The 16396-nt window shown below is 37.4% G+C and overlaps 1 protein-coding gene and 1 non-coding gene across 4 annotated transcripts in view; both read left to right on the forward strand.

The window, feature by feature from the left end:
- PPP1R42 (protein phosphatase 1 regulatory subunit 42) overlaps positions 1–16396 on the forward strand; it is a 39886-nt gene that overhangs the window by 22574 nt on the left and 916 nt on the right. The window contains exons 6-8 of one of the 3 annotated variants that reach the window (XM_065903162.1): positions 1352–1469; positions 3786–3917; positions 9708–9867. In XM_065903162.1, the coding sequence (XP_065759234.1) occupies positions 1352–1469; positions 3786–3917; positions 9708–9867 (410 nt within the window). Of the gene's footprint in view, positions 1–1351; positions 1470–3785; positions 3918–6182; positions 6640–9707; positions 9868–16396 lie in introns of those variants that run through there. The other 2 variants (XM_065903161.1, XM_065903160.1) reach the window with 2 other exon arrangements.
- LOC136145330 (U6 spliceosomal RNA) lies at positions 14130–14236 on the forward strand. Its single transcript, XR_010658767.1, has one exon. It is a non-coding gene; the product is annotated as a U6 spliceosomal RNA (small nuclear RNA).

Raw genomic sequence — 16396 nt, forward strand, 5'->3', positions numbered from 1 at the left:
TCAGAAAACCAAAAGCTCTCCACAGAATTAGCTATTATCAGTATTTATTGTTATTGTCAACAAAACATTTGCTTTAAAATAATGATTTTGCCCTATTGAAGGTAGTTTTCCCTTTTTTTGCCTATGGCCACTGAATTACTAAAAATCAATCATGGGCTATAGAGTAGAAAGAGGGGAGAAAGCAAGAAAAGGAATGACAGAAAGACAAGACATTGGAGAAAGACAGTAACACTGGACTGAAAAAAAAAACAGGGAGAGGAGGGTGAGGAGGGCAAACGAGTGACTAATCTGTTTTTCTCACATTTATTTGGATTTTCAACCATAGAACAACTTAAATATCCCTTTAAATATCAATAAGCTGATATTCTTATAAGCTATTAAAACATGAAAATGTTTATGATGCACATAAAACAGAACTGTACACACAGTATGAATGACAATTAAAAAAGAAATCCCTATGCTCAAAAAAGAAGACTAGAAGGATACATAACACATTAAAAGTGATCTTTGGGACTTCCCTGGTGGTTCAGCGGTTGGGAATCTGCCTGCCAGTGCAGGGGACACCAGTTTGATCCCTGGTCTTAGAAGATTCCACATGCCACAGGGCAGCTAAGCCCGTGTACCACAACTACTGAAACTATGCTCTAGAGCTGGTGAGTCGAAACTACTGAGCCCGTATGCTGCAACTATTGAAGCCTGTGTGCCCTAGAGCCTGTGCTCCACAACAAGAGACGCCACCACAATGAGAAACCTGCCACCGCAACTAGAGTAGCCTCTGCTCACAGCAACTAGCGAAAGCCTATACTCAGCAACAAAGACCCAGAGCAGCCAAAAATAAATATTTTTAAAGTGATCTTTGGATAATAAACACACATGGGATTTTTTTCTCCATTTTCTCCCTTTGATACATTTTTTATAGGTTTTAAAAAAAAGGAAAAGCAACTACATTGCTTGCAGTGTCAATGGACTGCTTACTTACTACTCCATAATGGCCTTAATCTGTAAACTTCCATAAGCTCTGCTAAGAACAGGGCATCTTCTATAGCATGGATAGCCAGAAAGGCAAAGTGCTTCCTGAGATACAAGTTGGGTCCATTTAAACTAGTGTGACAGAGTACAATTCTGTGGTCCTCAACTCAGGACCTTATTTTTTGCCTCATCTTTAGCCCTTTCTATTATTACTACAGACTATTTCATCAAAAAAAGATTTATTGTACATCATCTAAGTACGTGGCACTGAGCTAGAACTCCATGGAAAACAGTAAGTACCTTTAAAAACAGTTACTGACATGAAAAAAATATTGATAAGTATGAAATACCTGTGTCTTGCTTTTTTCTCCTCTAATTATAGGATTTGGAGTTTTTACTGAACAAGTTGATGAAGCTGTGGAAAATGGATCTAAATAGAAATCCTGTTTGTCTCAAACCAAAATACAGAGATAGACTGATACTGGTGTCCAAATCACTGGGTACATGTTTCTATTATATTAATATAATTTTCCTAGAGAAAGAGACCTGGTTAACTCTTTAGTTAATGTATCAGCAAGCCTTCAGAAATATGAATATAACATCTGGACCTACAAAAATGGTCAACTTTAAATTTGATATTTTAATAAGAACAAAAGTTAAAATTGAGAAATAAAACATGAAAAAACTCTTCTGTTCAGAAATAATGAAGATATCACACACTTTCTTTAAAAAAGAAAATGTGGCTGTTACCAACAAAAAGTAGTCATAAATGTGTACAACTTGCTGACCTTTTGCCAAGTTTTCATTGGCACAAATCCTCTGAAGATCCCTCAAGACTCTTGGTTCTGTAGGTAAAACTGATCAAAGTTTTCATTGCTTGACATTTGCCAAATACCACCTTAAGAACATACAGGAGTTCCTTTCATTTGAAATGGGAGCAAAGTAGGGAGTACAAATAATAACACTCCTGAATATGCACTATATAAGGGGAAATGGACCAGTGCTCTTCAATAAGGACCAGCTTACACAGTATCAGAAGGATAAGCACAGCCCTCTCACAGAGGAGATTGTGGGAGAGTTTCTATGACATGCTGTGCGTGCATGCATGCATGCTAAGTCACTTCAGTCATGTCCGACTTTTTGCAACCCCATGAAATGTAGTCCACCAGGCTCCTCTGTCCATAGGATTCTCCAGGCAAAAATATTGGAGTGGGTTTCCATGCCCTCCTCCAGACTATCTTCCTGACCCAGGGATCAAACCAATGTCTCTTACATCTCCTGTATCTGCAGGCGGGTTCTTTACAGTATTCTCAGGCTTCCCTTGTGGCTCAGCTGGTAAAGAATCCACCTGCAATGTGGGAGATCTGGGTTCCATCCCTGGGTTGGGAAGATCCCCTGTAGAAAAGAAAGGCTACCCACGCCAATATTCTGGCCTGGAGAATTCCAGGGACTATACAGTCCATGGGGTCGCAAAGAGTCGGACTCAACTGAGCAACTTTCACTTTCACTTTCTTTACCACTAGCACCACCTGACATGCTGTACTTGAGTATAAAAACTAACATGGCAAAACCACTTCAAAGTTCATGGCTGTAGTAACCCTTGGTTAATCACAACGCTAGTACAGTGCTTCTCTTGAGGGAAGGAGGGGTTGACAGGAGGTGTATCAAAAATATCCAAGACGATTTTTCAAAACACATAGGGGAGGATCACACCCTGCCTACCCTTTACCCCATCAGCCAAGAGTAGGAAACAGAGAACACACAGGAAGAACGATCATGTATATTAGGTATATTGTTAAAGTAAATTACTTGTATATTTATATCTAGAATACTATCATTCATTAAAAATTGTCTTTAAAGAAAGACATGATAAAATGCTCACAATATAATATTAAAAAGTAGGATGTAATACTGTATAGAGAGTTTCATTTCTATATAATACACACATATATACACAGTACATACCTGGAAAACAAAACAATGCTAAGAAATATACTAAAGTAATATCAGTGGTTTTCAGTGATTATTTCTGGTTGTGAAATACAGGTAATGTTTTGTTTTTTTTTCCATTTCTTTGAATTTTCCAAATATCATACACACAACATACAAAAATTATTTGTGTAACTGAATTATACTCAATTTTCAAAACTTTTTAAAAGGAACAAAATGTTAAAATAGCTGAAATCTCAATTTGTAGAATAAAGAAGCCAGCTATGTGAATTATTCCTATTATTTCCTATATCTTAATGCACATACTTTTAAAATACTATGTTACATATATAAAACTTCTTATTGACATTAACATAAAATATACTTTTCTTTTTCTATGAATAACCATAAAATTATTAAATATTTAACTTTTGTTAAGTATGACATTTTTGTTTTGTAAAATAACAATGTAACTTATGCTTCAAGAAGGGCAACCAGACATCTAATTGTTTATAGTGATTATCTTTGTTAGTCATGGAAAGGAGAGATATGGATAGTAATTATGGAATCATATTATGTTTCTGCCATCACATTTCAGTTGTTTATAAAAAGCACATATTCTTTTTGAAATAAGAAAAAATAATTAAAAATAAAAGCTCAACAGAAGTTATACAAATGTAAGAGGTTATATGAATAAGGTATTTTAAAAATAAATTTATTTCAGTCTAGAGTGTAACTTAAGTTCATGTGCTCTAAACCAGTGGTATATATATTGTATATGTATTATAATGTTTATGTATTATATAGTAATATTTATGTTGTACTGATATATAACATTTATAACATGTATATATTACATTTTAAACATATATATTGTTTTTCTCTAGAATTCCTTGATGGAAAAGAAATTAAAAACATGGAAAGACAATTCCTAATAAGTTGGAAAGCATCCAAAGATGCCAAGAAAACCAGCAAGAAAAAGAACAGTAAGAACGAGGATACATGTAACACATGCAACAGTAAGTAGGCTGTCATTCATTAGTTGATCATTCCTACCAGCAAAAGGAATATTATACTAAACAACAACAAAAATGCCAAAAATTAGGAGAGTTTGTTTCATTTTTTTTATGGGCTTTTTTCAACTTGATTACAATTTCTAGAAAAATTTTACTACAATGTTTATATATGAAAATGGTAGCTAGTATTAAAAAAAAGCTATGTTTAGTTCATACTGAGTTATAATTATGTTGGCTATATAAACAGAGAGCCATGAGGGTGGGGAAACGTATGATTTTATATCTTGCAAAAGTGCAGGGGGACTTCCCTGGTGGTCCAGTGGATAAGATTCCACGCTCCCAATGCAGGGGGCCCGAATTCCATCCCTGGTCAGGGAACTAAGATCTCATGTACTGCAACTAAGTCCACGCATGGCAACTAGAGAAGCCTGCGTGCCACAACTACTGAGCCCATGCCACAAGGAACAGTCCATGTGGTTGGTGCAATGAAGACCCAGTGCAGTCATAATTTTTTTTTAAAGTGCATGATACTAGCTATCTAAATGGTGAAACAACAATCAGCTGTATAACTTGTGAAACTGAAGTTACAAGTATATTCATTTAGTAACAGCACAAAAATCACATTTTTCATCAGGATAAAAAATAAAGATGTATCACAATCATATATGTGGCCTATACTCGGTGGCCTGTCCCCTTTCTTAAGTACCTACCCTGTCATTTGAATATTTTGATTATAATATGCCTAAGGTAGTGTTACAAGGAAATGGCAACCTCCCGAGTATAGCTTAACTAATGAAACAAACTAACTGCAGCTAAGTGTAATAGGCAATAATCATTTTTATCATATTGGGGAGTATCCTAGAATTCACTCTTCACCAATTCTGTAGTCAACAACATTGGAATGAGCCACTTCCTCTGTTCCATGTTCATTTTCTAGTCCACAACTAACAGGGGATGGAGACAGGAAGAAGTGAGACCAGGGGAACAGGGAAAGAGGAACTAAAACAGTATAGGGTGACTTTATGCATAGACAGCATATCCTAGGAGCTCTATCACTCTAGGACAAGGAGGCTGAGGTGGAAAGCTCTGATGATTTTGCCATATTGTATCCACTGAATATGAACTGTTACTTTTATCTCACATGAGTGATGATACTGTATTGGCAATAAAATGAATTTCTCAAGATTTGAAACCTATAAACTGGACAAGAGGCACTTCCCCCTCTCTGCTTATACGTGGTTGGCTGTGAAGGGCTAAACTAGATTCAGGGTAAGGATTTACCTGTTTTCAGTATTACCTCAAAGATGCCAAAGTACAACCAAAACAACGTCGAGAAAGATCAATAAAACTGGAGGGATCATGCTCCGTTTTCAAGTTACAATTGAACCCTGAGCAATGAGGAGATTAGGGGCACCTACCCTCCCCAATCTCGAAAATCTGCATGTAATTTTACAGTTAGTCCTCCCTATCTTTGGTTCCACATCTGAGGATTCAACCAACCTCAGATCATGTAATACTGTAGTATATACTATAGAAAAAAATCCACATAAAAGTGAACCTGAGGAGTTCACACTTGTCATTCAAGGGTCAGCTGTATACTACAAAGCTACAGTAATCAAGGTCAAACCAGTCAATCCTAAAGGAAATCAGTCCTGAATATTCATTGGAAGGACTGATACTGAAGCTAAAGCTTCAATACTTTGGCCACCTCATCCGAAGAACTGACTCACTGGGAAAGACCCTGATGTTGGGAAAGACTGAAGGCAAGAGGAGAAAAGGACAGGAGAGGATAAGATGGTTGGATGGCATCACTGACTCAGTGGACATGAGTTTGAGCAAACTCTGGGAGATTGTGAAGGACAGGGAAGCCTGGTATTCTGCAGTCCACGGAGTCACAAAGAGTTGAACATGACTTGGTGACTAAACAACAACAGTAATCAGAACAGTATTGTACTGGCACAAAAATAAGACACATAGATCAATGGAACAGAATAGAGAGCCCAGAAATAAACTCACGACTATACAGCCAATTAATTTACAACAAAGAAGGCAAGAATATGCAATGGGGAAAAGACAGCCTCTTCATTAAATGGTGTGAGGAACTCTAGACAGCTATATGTGAAAGAATCAAACTGGACCGGTTTCTCACACCAGGCACAAAAACACACTCAAAATGGATTAAAGGTTTACTCCATGTAAAAGCTGAAACCACAAAACTCCTAGAAGAAAATACAGGCAATGAATATTTTTTTGAATCTGTCTCCTCAGGCAAGGGAAATGGAAACAAACAAATGGAATTACACCAAACTCAAAAGCTTTTACAAGGTGAAGGAGACTACCAACCTGGTGAGAAGACAACCTAATGATTTTACAAAGTGAAGGAGACTTACCAACCTGGTGAAAAGACAGCCTAGTGAACGAGAGAAGAAATCTACAAACAACAGGATGTATAAGGGGTTAATATCCAAAATACATAAAGAACTCACACAAGTTAGTATCAGAAAAACAAATAACCCAATGAAACAATGAGCAGAGGACCTGAATAGACATTTTCCCCAAAGAAGACATACAGTCAACAGACAAATAAAAAGATGCTCAGCATCACTAATCATCAGAGAAATGCAAATCAAAACCACAATGAGATATCACCTTACACCTGTCAGAATGGCAATTATCAAAAAGGCAAATTACAAGTGTTGACAAGGATGTGAAGAAAAGGGAACTCTGGTGCACAGTTGGTAGGACTGTAAATTGGTGCAACCACCAAGGTAAACAGTAAGGAGGTGCCTCAAAAAATTAAAAATAGAACGGATCATGTGATCATGTGATCCAGTAATTTCACTTCTGGGTATGGAGGAATGGATGAAGAAGATGTGATATATACAATGGAATATTACTCAGCCATTATAGTATCTTACCACTTGTGACAACATGGGTGGATATAGAGGGTATTATGCCAAGTAAAATAAGTCAAAAAGAGAAAGGCCAACACTGAATGATCTCATATGTGGAATCTAAAAAATAAGGCAATGAAAACAGACTCATACAGAAGAGTGGTTGCCAGGAGGAATGGGATGAAATAGGTGAGGGGATTAAAAGGTAAACTTCCAGTTATAAAATGAATAAGCCACAAGGACAGAACATATAGCACAAAGAATATGCTCAACAATATGCTCAATATGCTCAATCAATAGATACAAAGTTTCAGTCAAGCAAAATGAATAAGCTCTAGAGATATGCTTTACAAAGTTGTGCATGCATGCTAAGTCGCTTCAGTCCTGTCCAACTCTTCGCAACCCTATGGACCATAGCCCACCAGGCTCCTCTGTCCAAGGGATTCTCCAGGCAGAAATAGTAGAGTGGGTTGCCATGCCCTTCTCCAGAGGATCTTCCCAACCCAAAGATCAAACCCATGTCTCTTATGTATCCTGCACTGACAAGCAGTTCTTTACCACTAGCGCCACCTGGGAAGCCCACAAAGTTGTACCTATAGTCAACAATAATATATTTATTGTACACTTAAAACAGTAACAGGGTAGATTCCATGTTAAGTGTTCTTACCACAATTTTTTTTTGAAAAGCCATATGGAATGCTACATAGTACAGAAGCGTCATTTCATACCTTACTGTAGTTGCTATCATGATAACCATTAATAATTTAAAATGGAAAGCACTCCAGTCTAGGAAGTCAAAAAGAGGGGCAAGAAAAGAAAATAGAATTAATATCTATTGTGCCAATCATTTCAGATATTTATTTGCATTACTGCTTTAATCATTTTACCTTGTGGGAAAAATTATATCCATTTTGCAGCTGAGAAAGCTGAGTTTTAGAAAGATGAGATAACTTGTCTCAGGTCACAAAGACAGCAGAAAGTGAAAGTAAAAATGTTAGTTGGTCAGTCATGTCCAACTCTTTGCAACCCCATGGACTGTAGCCTGCCAGGCTCCTCTCCAGGCAAGAATACTGGAGTGGGTTGCCATGCCCTTCTCCAGGGGAATCTCTTCCCAACCCAGGGACTGAACCTGGGTCTCCCCCATTGCAGGCAGATTCTTTACCATCTGAAACACCAGGGAAGCCCAGTAATTAATCAAAGTTATCTGACTTTATCAAAGAGCTATGGTTTCTAGTGATTACTCTATTGATGACTGGTTGATGACAATAATGTCTGCCCTACTTAGAAATTCACTTTGGTTTGGCAGGAATTTAGAAAAATCTGCAAATGTATAAATATATGATATGTAAACGTATAAATTTTGCAAATACAAAGAAACTAGGGAGAAAAATGAGACTATATTATGAAAGAACTTTGAAATTTTATAAGTATTCAAATAGATTATTTTATTTACTCTATTGAAAAATAGACTCTAAGGTCAATTAAATCAAATTTAAATTGAAAGCTGACTACCTGCCAATAGAAATTATCTGAGTTTGCCTCAGGCATGTGCTAAGTCCGACTCTTTGTGACTACGTGGACTGTAGCCTGCCAGGTTCCTCAGTCCATAGGGTTTTCCAGGCAAGAATACTGGAGTGGCTTGCCACGCCCTCCTCCAGGGGATCTTCCTGACCCAGAGATTATACAGTGAACATCCTGTGGCTCCTGCACTGCAGGCGAATTCTTTCCAGCTGAGCCACCAGAGAAGCCCTTTCCTCAGGAGTACTTAGTTATTTTCTCTTGGCCATTTGTAGATATCATTCTTTCTTGTCACCTACATGCTTCTGTCAACCCTTTGCAAACAAATGTCACAGTTCCTGAGCCTCCCAGGCTTACAACCGGTGACATCCCTGGACACATGCATGTAACACATAATAACTATTCACCTGGCCAATAGCTTGCACAATGGTCTTTATGTAAAGTGTCTGTTATTGCTGCTCAGGAGAAATGGAAAGCATGAATTAAAGTCTAAAAGATATATTGTGCTTTATTAAGTCTACAGTATACCTTCAGGATTTTAGAAGAGCTAATCTGAACCATTTAAAAATACCTCTGCACAACCAAATACATTGTAAATGAAGAGGAATTCTTAGGAAGACGGTCATTTTTTTAATTTCCTGACCTTTTACACATTTTTGGTAGCCCTGTAAATTTGGAGCTCTATAATAATAAAATTATAGGGATTATGTCTTTAAACTTCAAGGATCTTACAATAAAAAATCTTGTCCTAAATACAGTCTCAAAATCAGAAGTAGTCAAACACTTTAACAAAGTTCAAAATATCTTAATAACTTTCAGCATTTACTTTTGTAGCATTTTGATGGAAATATTCATTTATTCATTTAATAGATACTTGTTGAGCACCATGGATATGCCCAAGACTATGCTAAGCTCTGAGAATTAGAGGTGAATAAGGCAGTTTCCACTTAAAAGAAAAATCATTGCTAGAAAGGGATGAGGATCTATAAACAGGGAAATGATGTTAAGTGTGGAAATAAGGTATGAACAGATTACAAAAACTGTAATTGACTAATCTACTCCCTAAAGGTTAAACACACTGAAAAAATAAACACATAACAGCAAAATGCAAGAGTAGTTAATATTAATTAATTTAGGTATACCCATTTTGTCTATGAGAGTTGACCATGAACTTTCCTGTGTGGGTTCTCATGTATGAAAATCTGTCATATTTTTATCTTGGACATTAACTTTTTATTGGTTTTGCGGTGAAACTATTTAATCATATTTAATTCCATTTCTCAAAATATAATTTTAGATAGTCTAATGCTGTTCTATGTCATGTTTACAATTTAGTTATTAATTTCAAAGCAGAATGCTTTTAATTCTTTGTACGCTACAGGTAACTTTGAAACAGTGCATCACATAGTTCCCGTTTATTACCCACGGGTGGGTAAGCCAAAATTAGTTTTTTTCTCTGATATACAGAGATTTCTTCCAAATGGAAATGCATCTCCAGAAAGTTCCCAAGAAGATAACCCTAAAATTATTGAAGACACGGGGTAGGTTCTTTCAAATACTTCTGTGTGATTTATCTTTTGGTGGGAAGGATGGGACACCCTCACCGTAAACAACACAAAGGAAGAAAGGTCCTGCATCCATCTTCTAGTTCTCTGTTCTCAATTCTTCTTGACCAAGCACCAAAAAAAAAAAAAAAAAAATTCACTGTTCACCTGCCAAAACAGTCATTAAGTTGCAGTAGTTCAGGAAGAGCTGGGAGTCACAGACTAGCTACGTCAACTGGAATAAGGCAGGTGACTCAGGCAACTCCCAAAAGCAGCAGGTAAAGATGTCTGAATGAGCAGGGATAACAGCAAAGGAGCCCGAGGCTGAGATGGTAATGGATGGCCCATTGGCGAGGAGAAGGCATCTGGTGGTGGAAAGCAGGAAGAAGCCACAGCAGGACAGGGACAGGCTAGTTTCACCACTTCTTCAACCCAAACGTTCTTAATTTGGGGTCCCTGAATGATTCATTAAAAGTTTCATTAGATTCTCAAAGAGATATATGATCTAAAATATAGTTTAAGAATCACTATTCTAACCTCGGATGTGTGCTAAGGCCCTTCAGTCATGTCCGACACTTTTCGACAACATAGACTTCAGCCCTCCAGGTTCCTCTGTCCATGAGATTCTCCAGGCAAGAATACTGGAGTGGACTGCCATGCCCTCCAGGGGATCTTCCCGACCCAGGGATCAAATCCACAATTCTTAGGTCTCCTGCATTGGCAGGCGGATTCTTTACCACTAATTCTAAACTTTGAATATACACATGGGCTTCCCAGGTGACATATACGTAATTTAACTCATTACGAATCAGCTCTAAGTCTCCTGATGAGAAGAAAATTGCTTTTTTTTTTTTTTTTCAGTTTTGTGAATGATGTTATTGCTTTAATGTAAAGATAAATCATACCAGAAAACAACTTCCTTTATTCATAAAACTAACAGGCACTTCCTATATACCAGACAGTACTCAGTATTAATAAAAACTCAAATGAGATAGTCCTGACCGCAAAGATTTTGCAACAAGCTAATGTGAGAGTCAAATGTGATACCACTACTATATATTGTGATAAATGCTATGGGCTTTATACACCAGATCCCCATACATCCTATAAGTTATTCGTTCAACTTTTTTCATTTAAAATCAATACAGTGATTGCTCTATTGATCTTCCCAGTCATATCATAGTAGTCACTATGTTATAATAGAGGGCAATAGCAAATTTCATTAAGAGAGTAATCAGAGCCAGTAGATGTGCTTTGGAATAGATTTCCTTTTTCCAGAACTGCTTGATGAGGGTCACATGGGTTTGTCATGCGACCCTCTCTGCAGGGTCCAATCAAGGGATGGTGACTCAGCATTTCTTAATGGAGCCCACCTGAAGAAGACCCATGAACAACAGTGCTGCTACCCCCATTCCCTGAAAAGTGGCTTAGGCTTGTCGAGAGAGGCCTAAGGGGGACCTATAAGTCTGGAAAATGCTTCACCTGGGGAGAGGCGATAGGATAAGTAAGGAGTCCTAGTTTGGATCTTGCTTCCTCTCCAATCACACACACACAAAACAGCTGTGTGTCAATTTGCCATAGCTGATTATGTCCACTATTATGGCCATCAAAACCGTAGCAAGTTTGTTCACAGCACCCCACAAGTTTCTTAAAGATTTACATAACTCAGCATCAATTCCACAGCAGTGTTCTTGCGTTTTGTTTCTTTGCCAAGCATTTTGAAAAGTCTTGCTAGTGTATCATCAAGGTGAAAAAGGAAACAATAAAAATGGACACAGCCTCAGAAAAGAATATTGGTATATCTGTACATTGCCACACATACTGTTAGATCAGTTGTGAGCTGTGGCACGTACCATATATTCTGCAGCCCAAAACAAAGCTCTAGTCACTAGGACTGCACTGACAAAGCCTAGTTCCTAACTAGGAATGCTAAACACAAGCTAAATGCATTTTCAACTACCAATACTAAGTACTGTTGAGATAGGCTACCCTAAAGAAACCACCAGCATAGAGGGGTTCCTGTGAGAATATATTGTCCTGCTTTTGCCACTGTCAGTGAAGCTGATTATGTTCAATCCTGATTCTTAAGTTTTATTTTGTATTTTCATTTATTTATATTTGGCTATGCTGGGTCTTCATCACTGCGTGGACTTTCCACTAGCTGCGGAGAGCGGGGACACTCTCTAGCCGCAGCGTGCAGGCTCCTCACTGTGGTGGCTTCCCTTGTGGAGCGCAGGCTCTAGGGGCACAGGCTTCCATAGGCGGGGTTCCCAGGCTCTCCAGCACAGGCTCAGTAGTTGTGGCACACGGGCTTAGCTGTTCCACGGCACGTGGGATCCTCCAGGATCAGGATCAAAGCCATGTCTCCTGCATTGGCAGGTGGGTTCTTTACCCCTGAGTCACCAGGGAAGCCCCAACATTTTCTTTTAAATATTTTTTATCTTCTCAGGGCACATTTTCACTGAGGGCACGCCAAAACATTGATCTGGTTATCACAAATGATTTAAGTCTTATTAAACGGAAATATCACCAGTTAATAACACCTTCAATCAAAGGTGACCAAACCTACTATGGAATTTCATTAAGCTCTTGATAATAGACTATTTGGGTGTGCCTCTTGCTAACATTTTACTAATTTAATGTAAGGCTACAAGACAGTCCATGGAGTCCCAAGAGTAGGAAACAACTTAGCAATTACACCACCACCACCACCACCACGAGACAATGAGAATAAAGTTAGAAGGTTAGTAAAGCATTTAAATACACAGCTCTTAAGAACAGATTTTTAGTTTCTAAAAAGTTGATTAAATCAACTCCCTCCCTTAATTACTTGAAGGAGGGTTAATGAGCTGGTATCAGCAGGAGAGTCCCCTACAGTCTACATTTAAGATTCAAGGTGGGAAGCCTGATCAGAGGTGGAAAGGAGCCTTAGAGGCTTCTTCCAAAACTCTCGAAGTATAAGCCCCTTTAAGGGTTTACACACTCCTTTAAGGTTTACACACTGAGAGCTGTGCCTGTGTCCTATGTAGAACACAGTGAAGCAACATCTGTCCAATGACAGGGGAATGTTTTCCACCTCCTTTATAAATGCATGCCGTCTGTGCTCATGTATATTTACACAAGCCTGCCTTCCCTACAGGGAGGAAAAAGTCAGACTCATTGACGTTGCTGTTGACCCCCAAACTGAACTTGATACTATCAATGTACACTTTAATTAAAGATTAGTTCAACACTATTTTTTTATTTAAAGGCTGATTCTGAACAAATGCCTTCACTGTTCAATTAAAAATAATATGTGGAATGGAACAAAAAATGTGCAAATTATTGCCTCTTTCTCTGTTTGTCACAGTAAATACTTCTGACAGATGTTTCCTCTCTTTTCAAGCTGGCTAGGAGGTATTTGAGCCTTAGTAATTTAAAAATAGGCATTAAATACATTTATACATTATAAATAAGATCCACTGAGAATACAGTACCCACAGCACGGTACAATGAAAAGAGAAAACTGTTACTTGATTAACTATCTTTCAAGCCCAAGTAATGTCAATAGAGTCAATCCATCCCTTCTGTTAATGCAAAAATAATAACTTCCTAGTTGGGTTAGAATGCCTTTAGGTTCAGATACCTTTAAGGAATGTGAATCCCCGGGACCTATAATTCATAGGAAATGTTCACTGTATGTTATTTAACTATTCATAAAATACCTACTAACTTTAGTTAGAAATGAAAGCATTGGGTTTCTTTGAGTTAAAAAGTGACCTTTAAAAACAATAAAAAATAATTTGCTGTTAAGGCTATGCTATGTTTGAACAGTTGTAATAACAGATCTCCTATGTGCTTCAAGAAGAATTTTTTAAAACTTAGATAATACTTTTAGTCATGAAACTCTGGGATGATCTTATATAAACTCATCTGTAAAGCTCTAACTACTTTTAATTTTGTCATCTCAAGTCCAGCCTCGGCCTAACTAACTTTTATATGCAAAATAACTGTATGCATCAGTAATATAGGTATAATGCCAAGATTTTGGTTTGCAGTTCTCAAAGAACCCTTTTGAAATTAGGAGAACACCCACCTCCCTAAAAAAAAAAGAAAAAAAGAAAGTAATAGTAGTGAGCAACAAAACTTTTTCTAGAACAGTCTAAGCTAGCTTTTGTGACGTCTAGTCTCAACTCTGTCAATGGCTTACTCTATGAACAAGAATTATGTAAATTATAAGAACTGTACTAGTTATTTTCCATTTTAAAATGTCTATTCTGGTGCTCGCTTCGGCAGCACATATACTAAAATTGGAACGATACAGAGAAGATTAGCATGGCCCCTGCGCAAGGATGACACGCAAATTCGTGAAGTGTTCCATATTTTTCTATATGGCTGATTCATGTCAATGTATGACAAAACCCACTGAAATGTTGTAAAGTGATTGGCCTCCAACTAATAAAATAATATTAAAAAATAAAAATAAAAAAAAAATTAAAAAAAAAAATGTCTATTCTGCAAGCTTAGTCCTCATTACCCAAACAAATTATAAAACACAGTAGGACCCTTTGAGATAAGAGTACTATCAGCCCCAACTTGTACACAGGGAAAATGAGTGTTGGAGAAACACAGTCAGAGGAGCCCAACGTCACAGGATTGCCAGGAGGCAGAGCTGGGACATGAATCCAGGTCATTGACTCCAAAAGTCAAGTTCTTAATTACACTGCCAGGGGGTCTCAAAAACATTACATTGCCAGGGGGTCTCAAAAACACCCTAAAGTAAAAGCAGATAAAATAAGTAAAGGAAGCAGGTGAGAATGTGACTGAGGTAAACTGGAGAGCATGCTGTCCAACTAAAGGCAACTGTAGCTACTCGGCTCCAAAACACTACAGCCAGGCAGGCAAGTTGAACTTGGGAAATCAGATTATCTGGCAAGCAAGATATCTAGATTGTGGAATCATCTGATTTTTAAAATGTTGTAAATATTGGATCAAATTTTTTTTTAATGTCCATTACAGTGGGTAAAAAGAAAAAAAAAAATCAAGTAATGAATGCTCACGAGGATATGGAGCCACCAGAACTGTCATGCACTACTGGTGGGGATGCAAAAAGAATAGTTCAGCCAATTTGGAAAATAGTTTGACATATTCTTACAAAGTTAAACACACACTCAACACACTCAGCAGTCCCACTCCTAAGTATTTCCCCAGGTGAAATGAAAACATATACTCACACAAAAATCTGAACCCTAATGTTTTTAGTGACTTACTAAGAATCACCAAAAATTGGGAACAACCCAAAAGTCCCTCAGCAGGGAATGGATAAACAAACTGTGGTACATCCATACAACGGAATACTGCTCAGCATTAAGAAGGAATGAACTAGCAATATATGAAATGACACAGACCTCAGAAGCACTATGCTGAATGAAAGACACCAGACTTAAAAGGCTACACGTGTATGATTCCATGACCTACTGGCAAAGGCAAAACTGCAGAGACAGTTGCTGAGGACCTGGGGTTGACTATGAAGGGTCAACACAAGGGAGTTTTGAGGGGGCGATGAAATGTTGCATATCTTTATTGTGGTAGTAGTTACATGACTATAAATGTTTTATCAAAACTGCTGAACTACATACTCAAAGGACTGAGTTTAAGTCTGTAAATTATACCTTAATTAAACAATGAAGGAAATAGTTGAAAGGTGAAAAAAGCACCAACTGTATAAAGCCCACTGATACAGATAGATAACAAAACAATATATTTTCTTCACTGGTATATGTGATCATTTTACATTATAAAGATAGCAAACTATTTGACACATATTAAAAAAAGATAAACATGATTTTGACACCTACAACACACTGGGACTTCCCTGATGGTCCAGTTGCTAAGACTCCAAACTCCCAATGCAGTCTTTGAATCCCTGGCAAGGAACTAGATCTCACACGCTGCAACTTAGAGTCCACATGCTGCAAATAAGGATTCTGCATGCCACATCTAAGACCTGATGCAGCCAAATAAATAAATATCTTTTTAAAAGGGCTAATCACACTCAGTAAAATAAAACCTATAGCACTTTAAAACCAGATTAGGCAAGAATTTCAAAGAAAGATGTACTATGAAAATAGTATTTGGATTGTTAATAGGGATTCAAGTTAATGCTTTTTACTGAGATAAGATACAAAAAAAAATGTTTTGCAAATAATGAAGATCCCTACAAATAGTAAATAAAATAGTATGGTAAAAAGCACAGGTGTTAAGGTCGATCTACCTGGCTTGAATCCTTTCTCTGCCACTTACTAGCTGTGTGACCTTGGACAACTTACTTCAACTCTTTTAGCTCTATTTTCTCAACTATAAGGTCCTCAAAGGGTTCTTGTAAAGACTAAATGAGAAAACTGCTTTCTGTAAAACACTTAGCACTTAAAAAGATACCTGTTACTAATTTATGTAATGTTGAAAATTTGAAGATGTTTATTCTCCATTTCAACTTTAATTGCAAATACTGGAGTCTTGCAGGAATTAGGACTAGAGTCATCACAGG

The sequence above is a fragment of the Muntiacus reevesi genome, chromosome 12 (genome assembly GCF_963930625.1).
Source record: "Muntiacus reevesi chromosome 12, mMunRee1.1, whole genome shotgun sequence".
NCBI lineage: Eukaryota > Metazoa > Chordata > Mammalia > Artiodactyla > Cervidae > Muntiacus > Muntiacus reevesi.